Source organism: Rattus norvegicus, chromosome 17 (genome assembly GCF_021556685.1).
Source record: "Rattus norvegicus strain SHRSP/BbbUtx chromosome 17, alternate assembly SHRSP_T2T, whole genome shotgun sequence".
In the NCBI taxonomy this organism is placed as follows: Eukaryota; Metazoa; Chordata; class Mammalia; order Rodentia; family Muridae; genus Rattus; species Rattus norvegicus.
Genome location: NC_141550.1, coordinates 89,644,182 through 89,667,415, shown reverse-complemented (window position 1 = coordinate 89,667,415; position 23,234 = coordinate 89,644,182). Strand labels below are relative to the sequence as shown.

Below are 23,234 nucleotides of genomic sequence, written 5' to 3'. Positions count from 1 at the left end.
TAAAAAAGATTTATTTAGTTTATGTATATGAGTACATTGTACTGTCTTCACTAGAGGAGGGCATCGGATCCCATTACAGAGGTTTGTGAGCCACCATGTGGTTGCTGGGATTTGAACTCAGGACCTCTAGAAGAGCAGCCAGTGCCCTTAACCGCTGAGCCATCTCTCCAGCTCCTGTTCTACTTTTATTAAGCTTCCACAGTTCAGCACAATAGCAGACATAGAGTAGATGTCCAGTGTTGTGTGTTTGTTCTTGAATGGCTAAAGGTCTTATGGGGATTATATTTAAAAAAAAAAAACAACTGTTATTAAATATAGCTTGAGAAAAGTCTAGCAAATGTGTATCTAGCATATCTGAAAATGAAAAATGTTAAGTATATCTCCACACAATAAATATGTCAAGTGCCATATATCTGTATATTATATATTCATAATGTATATAAGCTGTTAGTCAATTATCAGCATCTTCTGTAGTTTGAATGTCTCAGGTATTCACTACCTTTAAAATCAAACTTGTTTACTATGTTTGTAACATGAATGATCAATAAATGTGAAATGCATATGTATTCCTGACATGTTTTTCCTGTATAAGGAGAGAGTTCTTATTCACTTATAGTTCCTTATAACTCATTTTGCTAATGTAATTTTACATTTTGGAAACATGAAAAATAAAATAACTCGTATTCATTTGAAGTTCCTTTTGCCTTCTCATTAAAAAAGGAGGAGCGGGTAAGAGAGCCACAGAGGTGAACCCCAGGCCAAACTTAAGGGTGGAGATTATTAACTCATGAAACTGTAATGGTTAACCTGGTGGATTAGCATCGTTAAGAACAAGGCTTCTCCTCTCCCCATCCATCTACATTCCCAGACAGCTCCCTGCCCACACCTGGCAATGAACTGAGACCAACCTTGTGCCCCAGTAGAAAGGAGGAATGGCAGACAGACAGGCTGGGGCACAACTGTCTGCTCCCAAATCACCAAGTTAGACATAAGTGCTGTCAAGAACACACACAGTACATGATGTTAGAAGGATACGATTTCTTTGCTTAGAAGAATCTTTATAGATATGTGCCCAAATAAAGTGACAATATCTTTTCTGTCCTTTCATCTACATTAATTCTGGTCATTTTTCAAGTGTTCATGTTGTGGCTGCTTAGATGAATTTAATAAAATGAAAGTATTTCAAAAGTAAATGACTCATTAGAATCAAAATCTTAAGACTGAATTAATACAGTATACATGCGGAGTTGAGACAGTAGAAGAAATCAGGGTGAAAATGTGGCTTGGGTAATAAAATATTTTACTAGAATTGGGAAAAATCATCTCATTTGTGTTCCTATGCAATCTCTTAATGGTCTTATAGAGGAAAATTACAGGATAACTAACCCATGTTTTGGAGTGCGTGAATAATATAAACTTTAAATGAAAAAAATGTAATTTATTTTACATGGATAGGTGTTTTGGCTGCATGGGTATACCTGTGTGCCTGGTGCTTGAAGATGCCAGAAAAAGGCTTCAAATCCCCTAGAATTAGAGCTACAGATGGTTATGAGCCCTACTGGGAACTGAACCCAGATCCTTTGGAAAAACAGCTAGTGTTTTAAATGCTGAGCTATCCCTTCAGTCTGCCTAATATAAATTTTAGAAAAGAGTGTCTTTTAAAGTTTGTAGACGGTTTACTCCTTTTGTTCAAAACTCTAGTAGAACAGAAACAGAAAAATCATATTTCCTTTTCAGTTTTTTTTGAAGTGAGAAACATTCATTTAGTCCCCTGGGAGTCACCGAGAGAAAAGCCTTTTTTTTTTTTTTTTTTTTTTTTTTTTATAAACACAAGACAAGACACTGGTTGTAACTTTTCAGCATTAAATTGGCCAAGGATCAGCACAGTCATGGCTTGATCAATGCCACTCTTTCTGGACTTGAAACAAGCAAGCAAAAACAGAGAGCTGGCAGGTCATATCGCACAAGAGACTGTTATATCCAAGATCGATTCGACTCCTTTGATAGGCAACCTGTGGGCATCGAGCAGGTTTTGTCTTTCTCACTTAGGCTGTATGGACAGATAGAAGCACTGACTTACAAGGGGAAAAGAAGTAACTTCGGCTTTTTCTGCATTACATCTAAAGGGAGAGATTAACTGTTAAGCTGTTATACCTGTGAGTTATTAATCTCTGTACGCGTAGTAGACCAGTCAACATTAGACAAAGACAATCCCACGTTAACTTGAAGAAGTGATTTCCAGATTCCCACAGTAAAGAATCAAGGAGGCAAAGAAACTATAAGAAAAATATATATATCAGTATAAACCCACTCTTGCTTTTCACAGGTCCTAGAAGCATATGTATGGTTAGTTGAGGAAAATAAAGAGAACTCCAGATGTAGGAGTTATTTTAGATATTCACACAGTCATATTTCACACTATATTTAGTTAGAGAAAAGTTGGCTTGAAGTAACTGGAAAGAAACATTCAAAAGGTTGGATTTTCTTTTGCAAAATAATCATCCAGAGAAAGGCACGCACATTTTAATAGCACGAGGAGGAATTTATTGGTCGACACAGGTGCTGGATGTATGAATCTGGACTGCCTGGCATTGGCGATGAGCTCTGGCGTCGGCGATGAGCCAAACGTCTGAATTCAGTGGGTTAGAATATGAGTTGTCATTGCTTTCAGTCCTCTTGATATCAGCTCTTCTCAAATATTGGGTGAAATTGGTCACAAAGGCAATCAGAGAAAGAAATGGACATGCTCAGTCCAAACGTGTCACTTCTAGAAAATACTAGACATCATCCAGGTCTTTCTGTTGGATAACTGCTTCCTATTATCACTAACATGTTATTAGAAAACACAGTACAACTGGTACACCTGTCTGAGGGCCTGCCTCCCAAAAGCAAGGACTACCTTTCCTGCTAGTCCACTGTGCCAGGGTTTAACATCATCATCATCACTGGTAAAATTCAGAATAAACGTAAATGCTGCTAGAGAAAATGGAGACATTTTTGTCCTATGGTTTCTAATATTTGTGACTCACTAAGGTGGACACTATTAGACGTCAGTCTTCCACAGGAAATTAAAACTAGTAGGTCCTCTAGTAAACAAGAGCATATTATGTTACCTCTTTGTCATAAATGACAGTATAAGACTTGGGACCCAGGGATCAAGGAGCTTTTCTGGCACGGATACATACATAATACTTGTGAGAGTGTAAATCTTTACCTTCTTCTGCATTTGCAGATAAACAGAGGCTTCATTGTTCTTGACTTTGATTACTTATGTGGGACATGGACTCTTGAAAACACCAGACACACATTAACTAAGTCATTAATCCGCGGCAATCTTCTTCTCAGAAACCACATATTATTATTCTTTAATGGCCAACTAGACTCAGTCAGGAAGGATAATTGCCTTGCTCAAGGCCAGAGAGGGAGTCTTGTGTCAGAACAGAATTAGAGTTGAGTGATTTGAGGCCTACAGGCTTGCATTTGGTGGCCCAGTAGGTCATGCGTGATGGGAAAAGACTTGCTTGACTTATGTGGAGAGAGAGAGAGAGAGAGAGAGAGAGAGAGAGAGAGAGAGAGAGAGGAGAGAGAGAGAGAGAGAGAGAGAGAGAGAGAGAGAGAGAGAGAGAGAGAATATGAATAGTGGTGTTCACATGTACAACAGCGTTTTTCATGTTAAGGTAGCATTCACAGATTGTGACATGCTTAAGCATTCTGAAACTTGTTTGCTTCCTTTCCTGTGTCTTGGTTTTGTTTAATAAAGAGCAATGCTAGATACTGAAGTTAAAAAGTGACTCAGACCAGAAGCCTATCTCCTTTCTATTTTTCTGTTTCCCAGGCTACTCCTGAGTTGAGCTACTCCTCAGCCTTCGACATAGATGATGACTTATGGGAGCATACCTCCACACCTGCCTCAAAAGGAGTTGTGTTGAGTTGTAGAATGTCACCAAAGGTTTTTCTTTCCCAGGGACCAGACTGAACAGTTACTAAGTTTGGCCAGCCTTATTCATTCCTTCATCGAGCAGATGCTTGCTCTGTATAGACAGGTGCTTTAGAACAGAGGTCAACTGTACAAGGTCAGATGGTAAAACTGATGGAATTAGTTCCAAATGCAGTTAGCATTCTATCCTTATTCTCCAAATGAACACGGTTCTTCTCCTTCATCAAAGAAGCTGCTTTTACACTACAGAAAGCCACAATAGGTCAAAATGCAGAGAACAACTTGTCGTGACCAGGCTCCAGTTGATCCAAGTACAACACAACCCTCACACTTAAGGCTTGGGAAAGAGCACAGAAGACAGGACAGACATATTGTAAGAGCCAGAGGACCAGGAAGTCTGCTGGGAAACTGTGCCATTTTATCCTAGAAATGACAATGAACTACATTCATGGTACCTCAACAATATAGCCGCCCAAACAAGACTTAATCAATGCAACCATGACGCTGTCAATAGACATACGACTGTATTGTCTTAGTCAGGGTTTCTATTTCTGAACAAACATCATGACCAAGAAGCAAGTTGGGGAGGAAAGGGTTTATTCAGCTTACACTTTCACATTGCTGTTCATCACCAAAGGGAGTCAGGACTGGAACTCACACGGGGCAGGAAGCAGGAGCTGATGCAGAGGCCATGGAGGGATGTTACTTACTGGCTTGCTTCCCCTGCCTTGCTCAGCTTGCTCTCTTATAGAACCCAGGACCACCAGCCCAGGGACAGCATCACCTGCAATGGGCTGAGCCTTCCCCACTTGATCACTAGTTGAGAAAATGCCTTACAGCTGGGTCTCATGGAGGCACTTCCTCAATTGAGGCTCCTTTCTCTGTGATAATTCCAGCTTGTGTCACGTTGGCACACAAAACCAGCCAGTACATGTATGAAACAGGAATCTTACTCGGCCTCACACCTAGGTAAAGAACTATAAGTAACCAATGACTAAAGAGAGAGGAGGGTTAGGTATCCCCAGGGTTTATCCCTGTAATTGGTTATCCAATACCAAGTGGTCTGTCCTACAATCTTATACAGACAAGCAACAATAAATGAACTCAGCATGTTGTATTTATATATTTAGGCATACATACATATATATGAAACAATAACAACGAAAGAAAAAGAGGCCAGGGAGTGGGAGGGAAGGATAGAAGGGAAGAGTTGGAGGGAGGTGGAGGGGATTTTTATACATGTATATGATTGATATATATATATATATATATATATATATATATATGTATATGTTTTTTGAGACACGGTTTCTCTGTGTATCTTGCGTTGTCCTGGAACTTGCTCTGCAGACTAAGCTGGCTTCAAGCTCACAGAGATGCACATGCCTCTGTTTCTTGAGTGCTGAGATGAAAGGCATGAGGCACTATGGCCTGGCTGATGTAATTATACTTTAATAAAAAATGGGATTAGAATTCTGGTTCTATGACTTCCTGACTAATGGTTTTGAGAAACTACCTCAAACTCTCTGTTTCAATTTCATAATCTGAAAAACAAGTACAGTAATAGCACTAAGTCACAGGATTCCCCAAGGCTGCTTATAATTGTGCCAGCCACATTGGTAAAACTCAAGAGATTAGACTTCACCACAACCCTCTCTTTCATCATAGAAAGTGTAGGAGAGAAGGGAAACTATTTCTTCAAACCAGTCTTGGTATTCATGTGTACTTTTAAGAATGATTGTTTTTATTTTGAATAGCTGAGGGGAAACCACATTTGAACGTCAGGAGCCGAGCCTAATGAGATGGCTCAGTGGGTAAAGACCTGGCCACAGGAATCTGATGACAATGAGGTGGGTCCTTGAAACCCATGTCAAGGTTGATGGGAGAACTGACTTCTTGCTATAAGTCTCTGATCCACACATGTGCCATGGCATGCATGCTCCCTCCGCATCATGCTGCACACATGCGTTAACCAATAATAGCTATGATAATTCAAGGGCTGAAGTGCAGTTCAGCGATAGAGCACTGTCCCAGCACTACCCAGCCCCAGGCACAATTTCTATACCCCTCAAGTAAGTAAATCAATTACTGAAACCAGGATGGCACCATCTAGGGGACTATATTTGAACAGGAGGAAAACTGCTCAGCAAGTCAGTCTCTCTCACTGACTCATACCCTCCTCTGGATAATCCTAGCCTGTATCAGGACACACGTCAACACCGACATCCTCCCATTTGGACGATTATCATCATGCTGTGAGTTCTTCATGGGAGAATCTTAGGGACGCTACGGTTTTAAGGATGCAGGGACAACCTGGATAATCAGTTAGGGATGAGAAGCACGCCGACATCCCAAGGATGTCTTTAATCGGGTTGTTGATTTGCATGGTACCCTCAAAATACAATAGGCAGTGATAACTGTGTTAAGTGACTACCTCACAGGCACCCTACTTAGACATATAAACCAATGTCCTGCAATATGGTCTCAAACTTAGAGTGATAAAACTCTTGAGGAATTCACAACGTAACGATCACAATTATATCGCAGAGGGGATAGAAAATAAAATCAAGAAACTCCAAAAGATAAAAATGTGCATTAAAAATGTAAGCGAAGGTAATCCTCACAGAACCACACAGCAAAGTCCTAGAGGTTCACACAGGGGAAAAGAGAGCAAGTATGGAGGGAGGAATACATCCCCTAAGAATTAGCCGGAGAGTGTGAGCGGAGGGCACCCTTCAACTTGAAAAAACCCATTAAAGATCTAGTCAAAATGGATAAAGATCTAATGCTTTCAAATGCTTTAGGAAGGTTCTGAAATATCAAAGATAAAGAGGAGATCCTGAAAACTTTGAAATAGAGAGCAAAGGCTTTACCCACAAAGGAAGCGGTGAACACATGTGACACAGGGCTATTAACTCAATCTAGAAATCCATACCCACTCAAACTGTCCTGGGGACATAAAAAAGCATAAAGGTATTTGGAGACATGCAAACGCTCAGACGTTTTCTTCCCATTTAGCTTTTCCTCTGATCGTTCTGCGATCTAGAAATTGGGCAGGAAAGGGCAGGAAAAAATGGCAGAAGGACACCGAGAAACACATGTTGGACAGAAAGGTGTTTCTTTCCTTGGAGAAATTGGAAATGCCCCACAGAGAAGAAGACTAAGATTTTAAAACCACAAGAGAAAGTGATAACATCGTGTTTCTTGGATTAGGCATGACAATCCTTAGGCGGTTATCATAGTTATTATACACAGTGTTCATTTCCAATGTTTGGATGTGATCAACAGAGAAGCCATGGAGGATCCCGTTATGATAACAACTCAGGACATCAATAATTTAATGAGAAATAAAGGTTAGGAATTTGACATTAAAGAGGAGGACAAGGACCATGTGGAGCAGATGAGGATGATGTTGTTATTTGTGAAATGCACTACATGAGAGACACAGGCTTTACACACAATTAAAAATGTACTTGGTGAACATGAAACCAGACATAGACCAAGGCATAGACACTGACGAAGACCAAGCCACATTCATGGCGTAAATATATCTTTCTAAACGGTAACACCAGACCTCAGTGAGGCCAGCAAGGCCAGAGCTCAACTCAGTCTCAGACCCGATGGCATTTTCGACATTACTGGGATTGTTATTTTGAGATAGGGTCTTGCTAGCCTGAAGATCTATGCAATTCAAGCTTACCTCAAAATTTTGGCAATCCTGCCTCAGCTTCCTAAGTGTTGGAATTATAGGCATGTACCACTACGCTTGGCTTTGGATTAATTCTCTTTTTCCTTTTTGTATTGCTAGAGATAGAACCCAGAACCTCACATACAAGGTCAATGTTTTATCACTGAGCTGTACTTCCAGCCCCAGGAGTGCCTTTCCTTTTTTTTTAAACATATATCCACTCATATGTCTGCCTGCCTGCCTGTCTGTCTGTCTATCTATCTATCTATCTTCCATTCATCCACCCATCCATCCATCTATTTATGGTGTATGTGCATGTGTATGACTGTTTGTTTGTATGTGTGTGCATGCACGCATGCACGTGTGACAGAGAGAGAGAGAGAGAGAGAGAGAGAGAGCATGTATCATAGCAGAAGTGTGACGTCAGAGGAAATCTTGTGTTAGTTCTTTACTTTTGCCATGTGGAACTGAGGACAGCAGGCTTGGTGAGAAGAACCATCTCTCTCTGGCCTTGGATTTCTTAATCACATGGTACACACTTCAGTGAAAACCTAACAAAACCCTGTTACAACATAGAATTTTCCCTGCTCTCCAATGAGAGGTGCCCATGAATACTATATGATATAAAGGTGCTGGCTAGTTTTATGTCAACTTGACATAGCTGTAGTCATTGGAGAGGAGAAAGTCTTAATTGAGAAAATGCCTCCATAAGTCGGGCTGTAGGCAAGCCTATAAGGCATTGCCTTAATTAGTGATTGATAGGCGAGGGCCCAGCCCTATGTAAGTGGGACTGCATGGTGGTCCTGGGTTTTGTAGGAAGGCAGGCTGAGTAAGTTATGGAGAACAAGCCAGTAAGCAGCATCCTCCATGGCCTCTGCATCAGCTCCTGCCTCCAGGCTCCTGCCTTGACTTCCTTCAATGGTGGACTACCCTGTGGAAATGTAAGTGGGATAAACCCTTCCTCCCTCAACTTGCTTTTGGTTCTGGTGTTTCACTGCAGCAATAAATAACCTTAACCAGGACAGAGGGGCTGCTCTTTAAAAGAATTCTGATTAAACGTAAAGATACATGTGCTTTCTCACGGTCCTCAAAATAACCCTGTCCTGCTGTCAACCTTAAGGTTTTTATTGTGTCAACTTTCCTTTTTCTCCACGAGAGGTTCAAAGTAAATACCACTTTTTAAATCTATAATCTTCTTCTCATTTAATTTTTTTTACAAAATATCATTATCTCTATTGATTTTGTGATAAAGAGTATTAGTTTTTAATAGTTTTTAAAAGAAATCCCCCAACCAACTGCTATCAAACGTTATTTTCATCTACAAAGTTTGTTCAGGTGCACCCCCAAACAAGACTGAAGGTCAGCATGCTCAATAATCTTTGGACTAAGCCCCTCTAGAAAGGTCTCCCTGTGTGTGATAAAGGCACGCAGCTATGTGTACCACAAACGTGAACATTCTGTAGGTGGGGGAGGTTGATGTTCCTTCTCATTGAATGCTAATTGGTTACCACTCCACCAAGATTCAGCCTCTTCTGACATCTATCAATCCTTCCAAAGTCCTCCATGTTCATTCTGTGCTCTACTTTTCAGAGTCTTTTGGCTTCAGTTTTTATACAAACACTTCATTGCTCAAAAGGACAGCAAAGGTAAGGAGAAATGGATTTATCCCCAGAAAAGACATTTGCTTCTTCAAAGTAGCATATAGCACAAGAAAGTATTATTGTAGTTTTTTTTTAAAAAATAGTTTTAAACAGAAGAGGCCAGGGTTGAAATTATAAAATGAATTTGTTCTTTTGAATAAAATGTAAACTTTTCCTTCCAGGATCTAGCTGTTACATTGTTCGGTGAGAGCTCAAAACGTATTAAAATAAGCATTAGGAAACACTTCTTAGGAATTTCAATGTATAGTTCTTGATAAAAATGGGAGAGATTAGTATTACATATAAAAAAATGCAAGCCTGCTGCCCATGTGATTGTCTACACTAAGATAAACGTTCTTGGCAGTTCAATATTTCAACTCCAGTTCAAATGCTGAACAGGATTCCCACGGAGGGCCACTCTAGCACGCACCTGAGAGGGCTTCTCCAGGTAACAAGGTTAGCAGAAGTTTTGTCTTACTTGGCAAGGAACTATGGAGTTAGATTAGCATTTCAGAGACACAGCATTTTAAACAGAGATGACCAATAAGTAAACATGCAAATTTTCCTCTGCTAATTAACGACATGGTTTTAGGACACTTTTTCTTTTTCCATGTAGACAAGCGATCCGAAACTTTAGCCAGCCACGTTCAGATTACGAAAGAGCACAGATTGCACGAATTTCTCATCTCCAGGAGAACCGGCACTCCCAGACGTTCTTACATCATTCTTTAATTAATCAAGGCACTGTCGCGTCCACTGTCCTAACGATTGGTTATTTTACAGTGCACTCCGGGGTGCTAGGGAAGGGCGAGTGCACACAAACAGAGCTAAATAGGATCTATGCCGCATCTGTGTCAGTTACCTGGCAGGGTCCAAAGCAGGAAGTTTCTAGGCACGCCAGAAGAAAGCGCCACTGCAGCCTTACCTTTGTGAGCCTCCGCTGCCTTCCTCTGAGCTGCAGTTGCTACTGCTGTCTGCACCTGCTGATGCTCCGCCAAGTTTCCTTCGCTTCCAGTCCTCTCAGTCTTCTCACCTCGGCTGATTTTCTTCTGCTTGCTGCTTAAGTCATCCTTCTTAGAGGACGGCAGCTTAGCAGCTGCGTTAGTAAAGAAGGATCTAGCCGAGCGGGAGGATTTGGACATTTCAAACGGCAGGGGGCCAAAAAAAATAAATAAATAAAACCCCCAAACAAGAAAAAGCCTCGTTCTAGATTGGTACCTGCTCGGGCAGCAAATTCTAAAGTTTACCCTATGAGATTCACTACTCAACAGCCAGCGACTGTGTTCAGCTGGATAGAAAGTGCCAGGCGGGGTTGGGCTGGGCCACTTGTTTTTTGTTTGTTTTTTGTTTATTAAACAAAGGCATTCTGCAGCCACATCACCCCATCACTAGAAGTGAGGAACGGAAACGGGTTTCAAAGATGAAGGTGGCAGTTCCAATAGTAAATGTCCAACTCCAGGGACCTGCAGATTCTGGGACAGGGAATGTGAAGTATGCACACACGCACGCTCGCTCAGGGAAGTCCCCAGCACGCTCAGACTAGTCACTGGACAGCCAGAAATGGAACACGAATGTAAATATAGACCCGCCCACTCAGGTACAATATGTGAAAATGAGCCAGATGCCAGGTTTACAGGACTGTGGAGCTCATGCGGAGCTCAGTTTCCAGGCATTCGTTCAAGCAACTATTTCCGTGCCTTAGCGCATTCCTACATTACAATCCAAGGGTGGACCTGGATGGATACCCACCTACAGAAACACTTCCAGTGTTTACAGAATGTGAAGAGCACTGTGCAAAAGAGAGAAACTACAAGACGGCATTTCCCATACCTCTTGGGCTGCTATGCAGCACCCAGGAGTTGAGGAGAGGGAGCTGTAAGCCTGTATAAGGGAGGGTGGGTATATGCATATGCATGTATATTTCTGTCTCTGTCTGTCTCTGTCTCTGTCTGTCTCTGTCTCTGTCTGTCTCTGTCTCTCTATCTCTCTGTCACTTTCTGTGTCTCTCTGTTTCTCTGTCTCTCTGTCTCTGTGTCTCTCTCTGACTCTGTCTATTTGTCTCTGTGTCTCTCTGTCTCTGACTCTGCCTATATCTCTGTCTGTCTCTCTGTCTCTGTCTCTCTGTCTCTTTGATTCTGTCTGTCTATATCTCTCTCTGTCTCTGTCTCTCTCTGTCTCTGTCTCTGTTTCTCTGTCTCTCTGACTCTGTCTCTGTCTCTCTGTCCCTTTCTCTGTCTGTTTGTCTTTTTGTCTCTCTGTCTCTGTCTCTGTTTGTCTCTGTCTCTCTATCTCTCTGTCTCTCTGTCACTTTCTGTGTCTCTCTGTTTCTCTGTCTCTCTGTCTGTCTCTGTGTCTCTCTCTGACTCTGTTTCTGTTTGTCTCTGTGTCTCTCTTTCTCTGACTCTGTCTGCCTATATCTCTGTCTGTGTCTCTGTCTTTGTCTGTTTCTTGGTCTTTCTGACTCTGTCTCTGTCTGTCTCTCTGTCTCTCTGACTCTGTCTGTCTCTGTGCCTCTTTTTGTCTCTGGTTGTCTGTCTGTCTGTGTCTCTGTCTCTGCCTCTCTTTCTCTGCAAATTTGGGACTATGTTATTTTACCCTTTAAAGAGCCTGGAGTGACTTCTAGTGAGTAGTTGTACATGTACTGATGATAATATGTAACACGTGAAAATCAGGAGTGTTCATGGGTCAGGTTTTCCGTAGGCAGAAACAGTTCTTTCCACAACTAAACACACAGAGCCTGCCAGAAGCATGTAGCTCCTTCCCAACTGAGGAGAACCCTTTTCTCTCTTTATTTCCCATGTCAGTGATTTTTACTATTTGAGGTTAAGCTGTTTGCAACCTCAATTATTCTATGTTCCCTCAGGGAGAAACTGCACAAACACTGTAAGAACTATAAAAGGGTTCTGGGAACCTGTGATCATACACTGGGCCTTTGCGCACTAATACCCCAACGAATGCATAGTGATTTAGCACTTTTCAGGTGAGAAGTGGAGGCCAGGAAATGTATGCATTTTCAGGTGAGAAGTGGAGGCCAGGAAATGTATACGTTTTCAGGTGAGAAGTGGAGGCCAGAAAATGTGTACGTTTTCAGGTGAGAAGTGGAGGCCAGGAAATGTATATATTTTCAGGTGAGAAGTGGAGGCCAGGAAATGTATACATTTTGGAATCAACTCGAATAGGTGTTACCCCTATTTTACATGTGGGCCTGGCAAACAGAAACAACCATTTTCAGCATTCAATTAATAAAGCTGGGACAATTTTGGCCTACCAGGGATGCCATTCAAATTGCCTCAATGACAATACATAACAATAACAATGGTAATGATTAACACACACACACACACACACACACACACACCACACACACACACCTCTACCACCACCACCACCACCACCACCATTACCACCTCACTCTATCCTTCCAAAAATTCCAGACTTAGTGCTGCCTAGCACAGCCACACAAGCCACCAGAGTTACAAGTCTAAATCCTGACTCAGATTGGAAGGTCCACAGTGGGAGCCCATGGGTAATTTCAGATAAAATCCAGAGAAGCTAAGAGTAAACCATTAATGAGAAGAGTAAGCTGAGAAGACAGGGAACCAGTGCCTTCCCAAATCCCACACATCATCAAATCCACACCATCAGATTACAAAATATAACATCGAAGTGACCCCTTCGCCCTTAAAACTCTGGTCCAAACCAGATAGGCCAGGCTTCACTGTAGCTGCACCAGGCTTCTCCTCTTTGCCAAAGCCCTGTCTCTTCAAGTTACCTCAGGCTCCTTCTTTCTAGGATCTTCTTAGCAGTCACTTTCATTTCAGGAATGAAATTGGCAAAGAAAATAATTTTGGATATACTGTTGACTGCTAAGCACTGTGTCAGAGCCTGGCAGGGCTGTCTTTTATAAGCGGATCTGGTTATCCCAGGCTCTGTCACCAGCTGAGAGACTGCATTGAAGGCTCACAGTTGAGGTTTCCAACTCAAAAGAGATGAGCACCAGCGATACAGCTCGGTCCCAAGTAGGTGTAGACCTCGTGGCTGCTGGGTCTGTGGCACCTGGTAGTGCACTGGAGCCTGGTGAGCCAGGGAGGGATCCATGCCAGGAAAAAAGTGTAACCGTATTCCGACACCACCTAAAACAGGTGGTTTTCCTATCCAGTGGGCAAGCATTTAGCAGGAATCACATTGTATATGGTTATAGCATACCTATCTCCTCCAACGGGGCCTGGGATAACCGGACCTACTTATAAAAGACAGGAAAAAAAAAAGCTAACTGAAATTGTTATGAAATGGCACTGGAAGATGTGAGGACTATACTAGTGTCTTCCAGAAAAACAACCAATGTAAGACTTTTACATTGTATAAATATATATGCATATATGTGCATATACAGAATATGCCTGTGTCTATGAGTGTACATATAAAATACATGTCAATCATATACATGTATACACAAGCATTTACATAGCACACTATGTTCAGCCAATAATCAGGCATCCAATAGGATATAAATATTTAGTAATATATACTTATAGATCCATATATCTAGTCAATTATATATATATAGTTGCATATATATATGTATATATATAAAAATACACCTGTATGCAGGTTAAATAATACACATGTATACATTTATACAAAATAAATGCATGATGCAAAATATGAACTGGATGTTAGGATACCTGGGGTCATCGTCGCTGGTACAATCTCCTCTAAGCCCTGTGTTTTTTGCATGCCTAAGAGATTCTAGAATTATCTGGAAGCCTCTGGAATGGAACATTTCTGAGCTTTACTTTAGAGCACTGCGATAACATTTCAGGCAAGGCTTAAGTTAGGTTTCCAGACTCTTATAAAAGCAATTTCCAGGCAAGCCTCTTACTCCCGAGAGTAAGAGTAGAGCATCTCTGGGAGATGCTCTAGACTGCATCCCTGTGTAAAGGTCCCCGAAGGACCGTTTTGGACCACATATGCTGCAGGACCTTGGTTGTTTAGTTTGTTTCTTCTGGATCTGCCCTTCACAGGTTGTGTGGTGAATCTGTCTGAGAACACCAAGCTCATACCACTCCTCACGGCATCCATTTGTTCCATGGCCATGATACTGGTGGGAAGCATTTCTCTATCACTCAAAAGACAGACTTGCCTGTCTGTACTAACATTTGTGCATCTCTTTGAAGGAAGCTGGCTTATGCAGAAGGTTGAGGCCTGAAAGCACCACCTGGCCCATTAGTTTCCCTCTGCACTTACTGGAAGTTTCCCTGAGACACTTTGTCTCTCAGAGCATCTCAAACGTCAGGCTACCATACAGCTGGGATCTACATGGCATGGGATATTTTTGTTTTAGACAAAGGAAAGAGAGCTGACCTAGAAGCATTTGCTTGGTCAGCTACACACCAAATGTGCCTGAATCTACCACATACAAGGAAGACAGAATATTGACTCACTAAAAAAAATAATAAATAAATAAAAATTAAAAATAAAAAATAAAAAATAAAAAATAAATAAATAAAAACTTTATTTCTAAAAACACCAAAATTGGTTAGCAAAATACATATACTATTAGGAATAACTCTGTGACATTAAAATAAAGAGTAATTAATAATTGAGACCAGAGACTTATAAGGCCGTTTTGGAGCTTCCTAGTACTCAAGCAATAAGGGAAAGGGGCAGTTTGTGCAGTCAGTGCTCTTTTATCATCATAGTCTAAAGTTAACAGAGCTGTCACTGGATCACAAGACATCCTGAATCATGAGAGACCCTAGGGGGTAGAAGACCTTTACAAAACAATTAGTGAAATACTCCAGGAACCATTACACTCCTGGGGAATTGTTCTGGCACTCCAGGAACCATTACACTCCTGTGGAATTGTTCTGGCACTCCAGGAACCATTACACTCCTGTGGAATTGTTCCGGCACTCCAGGAACCATTACACTCCTGTGGAATTGTTCCGACACTCCAGGAACCATTACACTCCTGTGGAATTGTTCTGGCACTCCAGGAACCATTACACTCCTGTGGAATTGTTCCGACACTCCAGGAACCATTACACTCCCATTGACTTGTTCAGGAGACAATGCTTTAATCTACTCTAACAATTTCTCTCCTACCACCAAGAGGTAACCAGCCTACCATCAACTCTGGATACTGACAACCACCTGTAGTGTCTGTTTCCCAGCCAAACAGGTGTAGATGCACCTTCCTCTCAGCTTGTGGGCTTCAGTACAATTAGAACCTCCTTACTGTGGACAGATCCCTAAGACTCCACTGAGTCTGCATATGCTAGAGACAACCTCTGTTCCCAGGCCCTCTGGTCTCCAAATGTCACTGTCAACACTTCTGCTAGTCAGTGGCCTGGTCAGCAAAGTAGGTCAAAGGGCTCTCCTCTTTTGAAATACCAAGTTTATCCAAATCCATTACTACTAGTCTTGTTTGTGTGAGGGCATCTTCCTAAGCTAATTTTATCATTATTGTTACTGAATTTTGGCTTATTTTGAGACAGGATCTTATTAATATAGCAAGCTAACAGGACCTCCCAAACCTCCTGCCTCTTCTCCTAGTTAAAGTTACAAACCTGTGCCATCACACCCAGCTACTACTGAACAGGTGACTGCCTTTCCTTCCCTTCCTCCTCCTCAGACCAATGGGTACCTCAAGTTTTTTATAACTACATGTCCCAGCCCCATACTCCACCTTAGGAATTTCTTTGCTTCGGTATTATTCCTAATGAAAACAGAGAACATTAAGACACTCAGAACTGTACCTTCAGTAAATCCAATAACTGCTCCCGTTAACTCTGTTCTTGGCCTCTGATCTCTGTGACAGCTCCTGGATTTAGCCTGTGTAACACCATATATGATGGGTTCTGGTATTTGGCTCTCAGGGGCTCCTGTGTATTTGAGTTCACTCAAGCCTTGCTCAGAGCTGCTCTACGTCAGCCTGTTCTAGTCTGTTTTCCAAATCCTGAAGGCACAAGTTATCATATTTGGCTGTTTATTTGGTTTGCTTGTTTCATGTTTACTCATCTGTTTACCCAGCTAACTGAAATTCCTCTGATTGACTTCAAGTCAACTTTCTTTTGTTCTAAAGGCGGAAATTAAGATCATTTATAAAAGGATACTTTTTCTTATTTCTTTGGGGAAACATTACATGATGACGGTTGAGTTGGCTGAAAGTCACCTTTCCAGGGCATTATAGTGTTCCTCTGAAGCTCAGGCCACTGGCGTCTTAAAAGTAGTGTGTGCTGCTGTAGGTCTATGGGGTGGACCTTTCCAAAATTCTTCTTCCCAACCCTTAAAGATGACAGGTGAGAAATGACAGACAACAACTAGATCTGTTCTTGGATGTGAAGGCATCAGGTTCCCTGTGCACATTACTAAAGGTGCATCCCAGCATGTAAATGCCACCAGCCATAGTAGGTGTGGATATTGATAATTGCTAGTGACAACTGCTAACACCGATTCTGTTCTAAGCCATTTATCCCAACCCTGATAAGTAGGCTCTGTTATCAGATCCATTTTAGAGCTGAGTCAACTGAGGGATTCAGAGGTCTAGAAACACACAGATAATGTATGCTAGAGCTGGGATTTGAACTCAGGCCAGCTGGTCCCAGAATCTCTCTTCTGTGTAAGTCAAAATAGCTATCTGTTACCAATGCCATGTACTGAGGATGGACATGGAATGCCCGCTGAGTCACAGCAGTGACTTGGGAAGTGTTTTCCATCTTCAATACTGATTGATAGACCCTATAGATGTTCCATTCCCCAGATAGGACATAAGTTGTGTCCAATGGACACAGGAGCCTCTGTCTGGAAGAAAACCTCCTATGCACAGGAACAAATGGCAGAACGGCCATTTAGAGGACAGCTTCTCATCTATGGGAGACAAAGGGTGGCTGCTGCTTTCCAGACAGCACAAGAATCACACATGGGACTCTCCAGGGCTTCTTGACCTTTACCCTTCCCTGGCCTCCTGACCTTGTTCGTTGAGCAGCTGTCTAGAGCATTTGACAAAGCTCATCCTACCAGAAGAGCATGCAGACCTGCTATGCTGCCCTTGAGAAGCCACTTCAGCTCTCAGAGCTGGATCGCCTGGAAGTATTTTCTGTCACATATCATGGTATTGTTTCAACATCCAAATGAGTTAATGAATATGAAGGCACCTTTATAAAATGTCACTTTTACCATGAATCGAAGGGTATAAGTATAATGATTACAAAATACCAATTTCCTATTTTGTCCTAGCCTAATGTCAGTTTTTTTTTTCCACTAGCAAAACATAAGGTAGCAAGACTCAGCAAATTCTTTCTCTAAAGGGACACAAAGTCCATATTTTAATCCTCCTGAGAAGAATGATCTCTGCCCAACAATTGAGCTTTGCACATGGAAACTGTCATAGACAACATCTAAATCAGTAAGTCTGAGTCTCAATAAAGCTTTATTTACAAAAACACACACCTGGACAGATACATGTGCTGTTTGGTGAATTCCATTCTGGAATAGCCATTTAAAATCATCTGTGAATTTTATTCAGATTTTTGTCTCCACCATCACTGTCTGCAATATGGATTCTTTGCCCCACACTTCAGATGGGTGAACTTTTGTGTTATGACTCTCAGCCTAGCTGTGAACAATTTCCCAAATTTACATCATCCTAAACTTTGGACATTATATCACTTAATGGCTTGAGGTGTGATTCAGTTCCACAAACAGCCCATGCTGAATCTAACTTAACTAAAGAAGATACGCTTTGGCAACTTATTAAGTATAATTATTCACTTCTGTAGGGAAACCCTTCGGAGTGCTGGATATCAATCTTTGCGCGGAGCTCGTTTTGCGACCCTTCTTTTTTCTTAGATACAAGACAAAGGCTTGCACGTTCAGATTCCTCAGCTCCCTACTTACTCATGGCACAAATACTTCTTGATTTAACCATTCCAGTTTCTAAGAATCCTTCAAAAACATTTTTAATGTTTTCAATAAAAGTTGCTTTATGCCATGATGTCACCCATCTGTGTTTCTATATTGTAAAGGAATCTTAAAATGATTTAGGATGTGCTTCATTATGCTATAAAATTGTCAATGCCAAGAAGGATTTTTCTTTCTTTCCTTTTCTTGCAAAACACTCCCATACATAGAAGACTGAATGACTTATCTGAACCAACAAGAAGAGTTGGAAACCGTCTGGAAAGTTGTACAAAAATGTGTTAGACGGCCAGGTTGTGATGGGGACTGAAACTCTATAATCACAGTCAGCTTCCCATGTGTTGTTTTAAAAATTTTGTTAGCTTTGAGTACAAGTCAAAATTCTTCTATTTTTAGACTAGAATCCTGAAGTAAAGTTGTATTGTTTCTTCTTAGGCTGGTTCTCCAGGTGTAACTGGACATACCATTTCAACACAGACACCTGAAACATTGGGTGCCTTAAGTCATCATTACTTGTTAGTAATGATACTGTATTCTGGTGATGTTTAAATACCACTGAGCCTGACCAAAGGGGTATGACCTCTCACCCACTTTAGAATGCAAAAGAGGCAAAGGTGCTGAAATTCTTTTCCTACTTTAAATTCTCCTAATGAGAAGTCAGTGTTGGACTTTATAAGCAGCCCTCCAGTCCTCACAAAGGCAAGTGTATTTCTTCTCTCATGGTAATTTAGAGAGGTGACAGTAGCTTGCTTTTAACTACAAAAACTCTAATGCACATAAATGTCTAGGTCAGTAAGAGCCAAATCTTAAAATAGAAAGAACTAAGAAAGGGCTGTTTCCTAACTAGCAGGCACTTGATGAAATTTCGGGGGTGACATTTAATTCAACTAACTATATGCTACAAAACAGCAAATAACTTGCTTCTTTCTGTGGCTCTGGTAGGATTCCTTTCCAGTTTCCATAGGTTTTTAAATATGCTAATGTAATGATGTCAGGGAGAATAGGAAAGCAAGGAGTGAGAGTAAAGTTGATAGAATCAAGAGTGTGCTAAGCTTCTCCAAAAAGCCTCCAAGTTTAAGGATGGATAGCAAGGGAGAAATTATGTTCATTAAATACCTTGAAAATCATGCACCCAGTCCATCCTCAGGGGCAATGTGAGTGTTTGAAACATGGCCAAGAGTCACATTTTCCCTATGTCCTATTGAATTATACACTATATTTTATGCATAAGTGAAGCCAGACATACAGAGAAAGAAGGAGATTGAGAAACAGCTCTATTCTTGGACTATGAAATATGAATCTTTATAATCGTTTAAGGCTCATAAACGCATAAGCAGCCACTCGAAGCCATTATTATTAAGGAATCGCAACTGAACACTGTGCTAAGTGACACTTCACACTCAGCAGCGGTGAGTTTGAAAAAGCATGCCAACACAAACCCAAAAGTAATGAGTTGGGAGGAAGCATAAAAACTGGAATATGTGTACATTGATGGGAAGACTGCAAAATGGCACAGCCACCAGGAGAAGTAAGTGGTGGTTTCCCAACTAATTAAGCAAGCAAATCGATGTCATTTAGGAATTCATTTCTGGGTTTATGCCCAAGAAAGAGTAGGGACTAGAATAAAAAAATGTATGGGGATCCCAAGGATTCAATGAGATGACTGGATAAAGAGATGTAAATGTGCATGTATATGTTGTATGTATACAATGAAGTATTACCTGCCTTAAAGAGATGGGACTTCTGACATATATGTTAGGTCTGGATGAGCTTGAGGGCATTTTTCCCTAAATGGTAAGAAACAAATACCGTATGATTCTATGTAACTTGATAACAGAAAGAGATTTATAAGAAGGTATAGCGGATTTTAGGGGACAGGAAGGGAAACAGAGAGTTTTAGTTGAAGAACAGTAAATATTCTAGAGATGGAGGATAGCGATGGTTGTGCAATCTGAAGACCTAATGCCATGAAACTGTGAATGCTAGAGTCAACAAAACAATGCTTGATGGTATGTATATTTTATCACAGTAGAAAAGTACCTGGGGCTGGAGAGATGGCTCAGCGGTTTAGAGCACTGACTGCTCTTCCAGAGGTCCTGAGTTCAATTCCCAGCAACCACATGGTGGCTCACAACCATCTGTAATGGGATCTGATGCCCTCTTCTGGTGTGTCTGAGGACAGCCACAGTGTACTCATATACATAAAATAAATAATTCTTTTTTAAAAAAGTATCTGATGGCCAGAGAGATGACTCAGTGGACAAAGGTGCTTGCTGACAAGTCTGACAATGTGGGTTAATCCCTTGGGACCCACATGGTGGAAAAAGAGAACCAACTCCTATAAATTATCTTCCAACCTGCATTTGTATGCACATACAGGGGCGCGCGCACACACACACACAGAGGGAACATATTTTTCGGCCTGGAGTATTGCTTGGTGGCAGAGCACATGGATAGTTAACTGCGGTTATTTTGTTGGAATGTCTGTCATTCCTCGGGTGGGTTCTGGGGATTGAACTCAGGAGCCACATGGGGATTGGCTGGTAGTACCATCTCACCACCATGATGAGAGAACTCCTCTGTTACTGTCCTACCAAGTGCATGATGTGGCTCTCCTTCTGAGGTCTCACTATGGCCTCACTATGGACATCTCCGTGTGCTTTCTTGCCTCGTCACTCTGTGACAATGCCACAGAGATGGTGCCAATCATTTGGTTTGGGAAATGACTTCCCCCTCTCTAACTTTAACAAATAACCCGTCAGTGGCTATAGGCTAACTAAAGATCAAACAGTCCAAAGAAGACTTTGAAAATAACTGAGGGCTTGAAGACAGAATTTTCATGATCATTATTAGTCACTTTCCTCTCTATCCCTCAAGGGATGAAGCCCCTGAAATCAATGTCTTTCTTTAAGTTATTTCTCTCACACATTCTGTCAACTGTGCTAGTCATGGACTTCTCATGAGACAGGATACCTGGGGAGATGCCTTAAGGAGGACAGATTTCTTTTAGGTTCACTGTTTCAGAAGTCTGTCCCTCATGGTAGGAAATATGGTGGAGAAAGGCAGCTCACATATAGAGGACAAGAAGCAAAGAGAGGCAGGTGTGCAGCAATGGATTTTCTTTTATTCCATATAGGTCTTCATCCTATGGAATGATGCCGCTCTAATTGGGGATGTCTTCTTCTTACTTATAACTCTTGCAAATTTCCTCACAGACACACTCAAGAGGCATGCTCTAGTGATCTCCCAGGTATAAAATAACTCTTATTCACCTGAGGTAATAGTCATCTCAGAGGCTTACTCCCTCTATCTGCTAAGCTAGACCTAGTCCTGGAAGTTTCTAGAATCTGTATAATATTATCTAGGTATAGAATGGTTTCCGTCTCCGAGACTGCTGAATAAGATTACCTCTTCCTAGTTCTTTCTGAACTCTAGCTGGCTTGTTCAACTCAGCTGTTCTGGATCAAAATTCCTTTCCATGATGACTGACTCAATTTGGTTTCCTCATACTACCTTTGGCAATCTATTCTAATTTTCTGGCTCCTTCTCATTCTGTAGCTTGTTCTGTCTTCACCTGTGTCTAGCTTGTTCTCTCTCTCTCTCTCTCTCTCTCTCTCTCTCTCTCTCTCTCTCTCTCTCTCTCTGCAACCTGTCTCTTTACAACTATCCTGGTAAGACTGCCTTCTTTCTCTGTGATTCTTGCTCTTAAGTCACCTCTTGGGGCTGGGGATTTAGCTCAGTGGTAGAGCGCTTACCTAGGAAGCGCAAGGCCCTGGGTTCGGTCCCCAGCTCCAAAAAAAAAAAAAAAAAAAAGAACCAAAAAAGAAAAAGTCACCTCTTTTTCTTCTCTATTTTTGTGAGAGTTGGCCATAACCTACTCTGTCATTTTGTCTGACAATTAGACATCACTTTCAAACATGGGTGCTTCCTTCTACAAACTAGCTTTACCTTCATTGTTTGGGATTCAATGTGTGTATTAAGGCTGAGCCACATCCCAACTAGAAGCAGGTCTTTCAAGTAAACAACAAAACATTGAGGTTCATGGTGAGCTGAAATATGGATTGGTAGATCCCAGTCCAGCCTAGGTAGCAGTTGGAGTAACCACCACACAGGCTTTCTAGCTGAGCTGAGCTAATCTCTACCCCTGAAAATGACTCCCCAGAACTCATTCCCTGGTCTCTTAAGTCCCTGGCCCGGACATAGCATTTTATGCAAACATTTGTTTCTTGGGAGAGTTAACAAATTCTTTTTATAAGGAGGAAGAAATCTCCCCCATCACCTCAGAATCCCTGACAATAGATCCTTCAGACCCAACTTTCCACAATTTGGCATTATTTTCTAGAAACTCCTATTTTCTAGAACTCTATTTCTCCTGAGAAGCTAAACATTCACTGAGTACCCTGCCCTCATCTTTATGAATGAAAAGAAGTTCACTCTGTCCTCTGGATGCTCTTCAAGGATCACAAAATAGTTCATACCACACATTATTTGGGAACACAGCCATCATATCTCTGCAGACTCATTCACAAAGAAGGCACCTTTGATATTTATGTAAAAAGAAGAAGCATTTTAATTTGACATTTCCCTTTCTACACAGTTTTAAGTTGCTAAGGTACCCAAGGCCCTAAAGAGCTTCCTTTGAGATGTTTGTATCTCTGATCTGAGGTGATATGATTTGGATGAAAATGAGACAAAAATTTAGACAAAAAAATGTAAGCATTGTGAGCAACTAGGAAAAAGAATCTGAAGTTGAAGTTTATTCTCCGTTATATTTTAGGGCTGTTTAATGCCCTCAGCTCCTATCTTCCTGCTTCCTGTGCTCATCTCCATGCCCTCAGGGGACCCGTAATTCCAACCCACTGAAAGCTTGCTTCCTAGAAAGGATCTTCATGGGGGTATTTATAACTTGAAATATTTCCTAGGAGAAAACATGAAGTTCATTTCACAGCACTAAATTATAAAATGTAAAACAAAACACTTATTTATGGATGTAGAAAACTATTGATAGACCACAAATATTAGTGGTGGAGATTTGGGGGAAGTCCTC

At 41.3% G+C, this 23,234-nt stretch overlaps 1 protein-coding gene across 11 annotated transcripts in view; it reads right to left on the bottom strand.

Annotated features, from left to right (window-relative positions):
- The window catches only part of Etl4 (enhancer trap locus 4), an 817,363-nt gene that overhangs the window by 452,160 nt on the left and 341,969 nt on the right, over positions 1 to 23,234 (bottom strand). For 5 of the 11 annotated variants that reach the window (XM_087590283.1, XM_087590284.1, XM_087590285.1 and 2 more), the window contains exon 1: positions 10,191 to 10,430. The exons of 4 other annotated variants lie outside the window; for them this stretch is intronic. In XM_087590283.1, coding sequence (XP_087446409.1) covers positions 10,191 to 10,407 — 217 coding nt within the window. In that variant the 5' untranslated portion in view covers positions 10,408 to 10,430. Of the gene's footprint in view, positions 1 to 10,190; positions 10,761 to 23,234 lie in introns of those variants that run through there. 2 more of the 11 variants (XM_087590287.1, XM_087590312.1) reach the window with 2 other exon arrangements.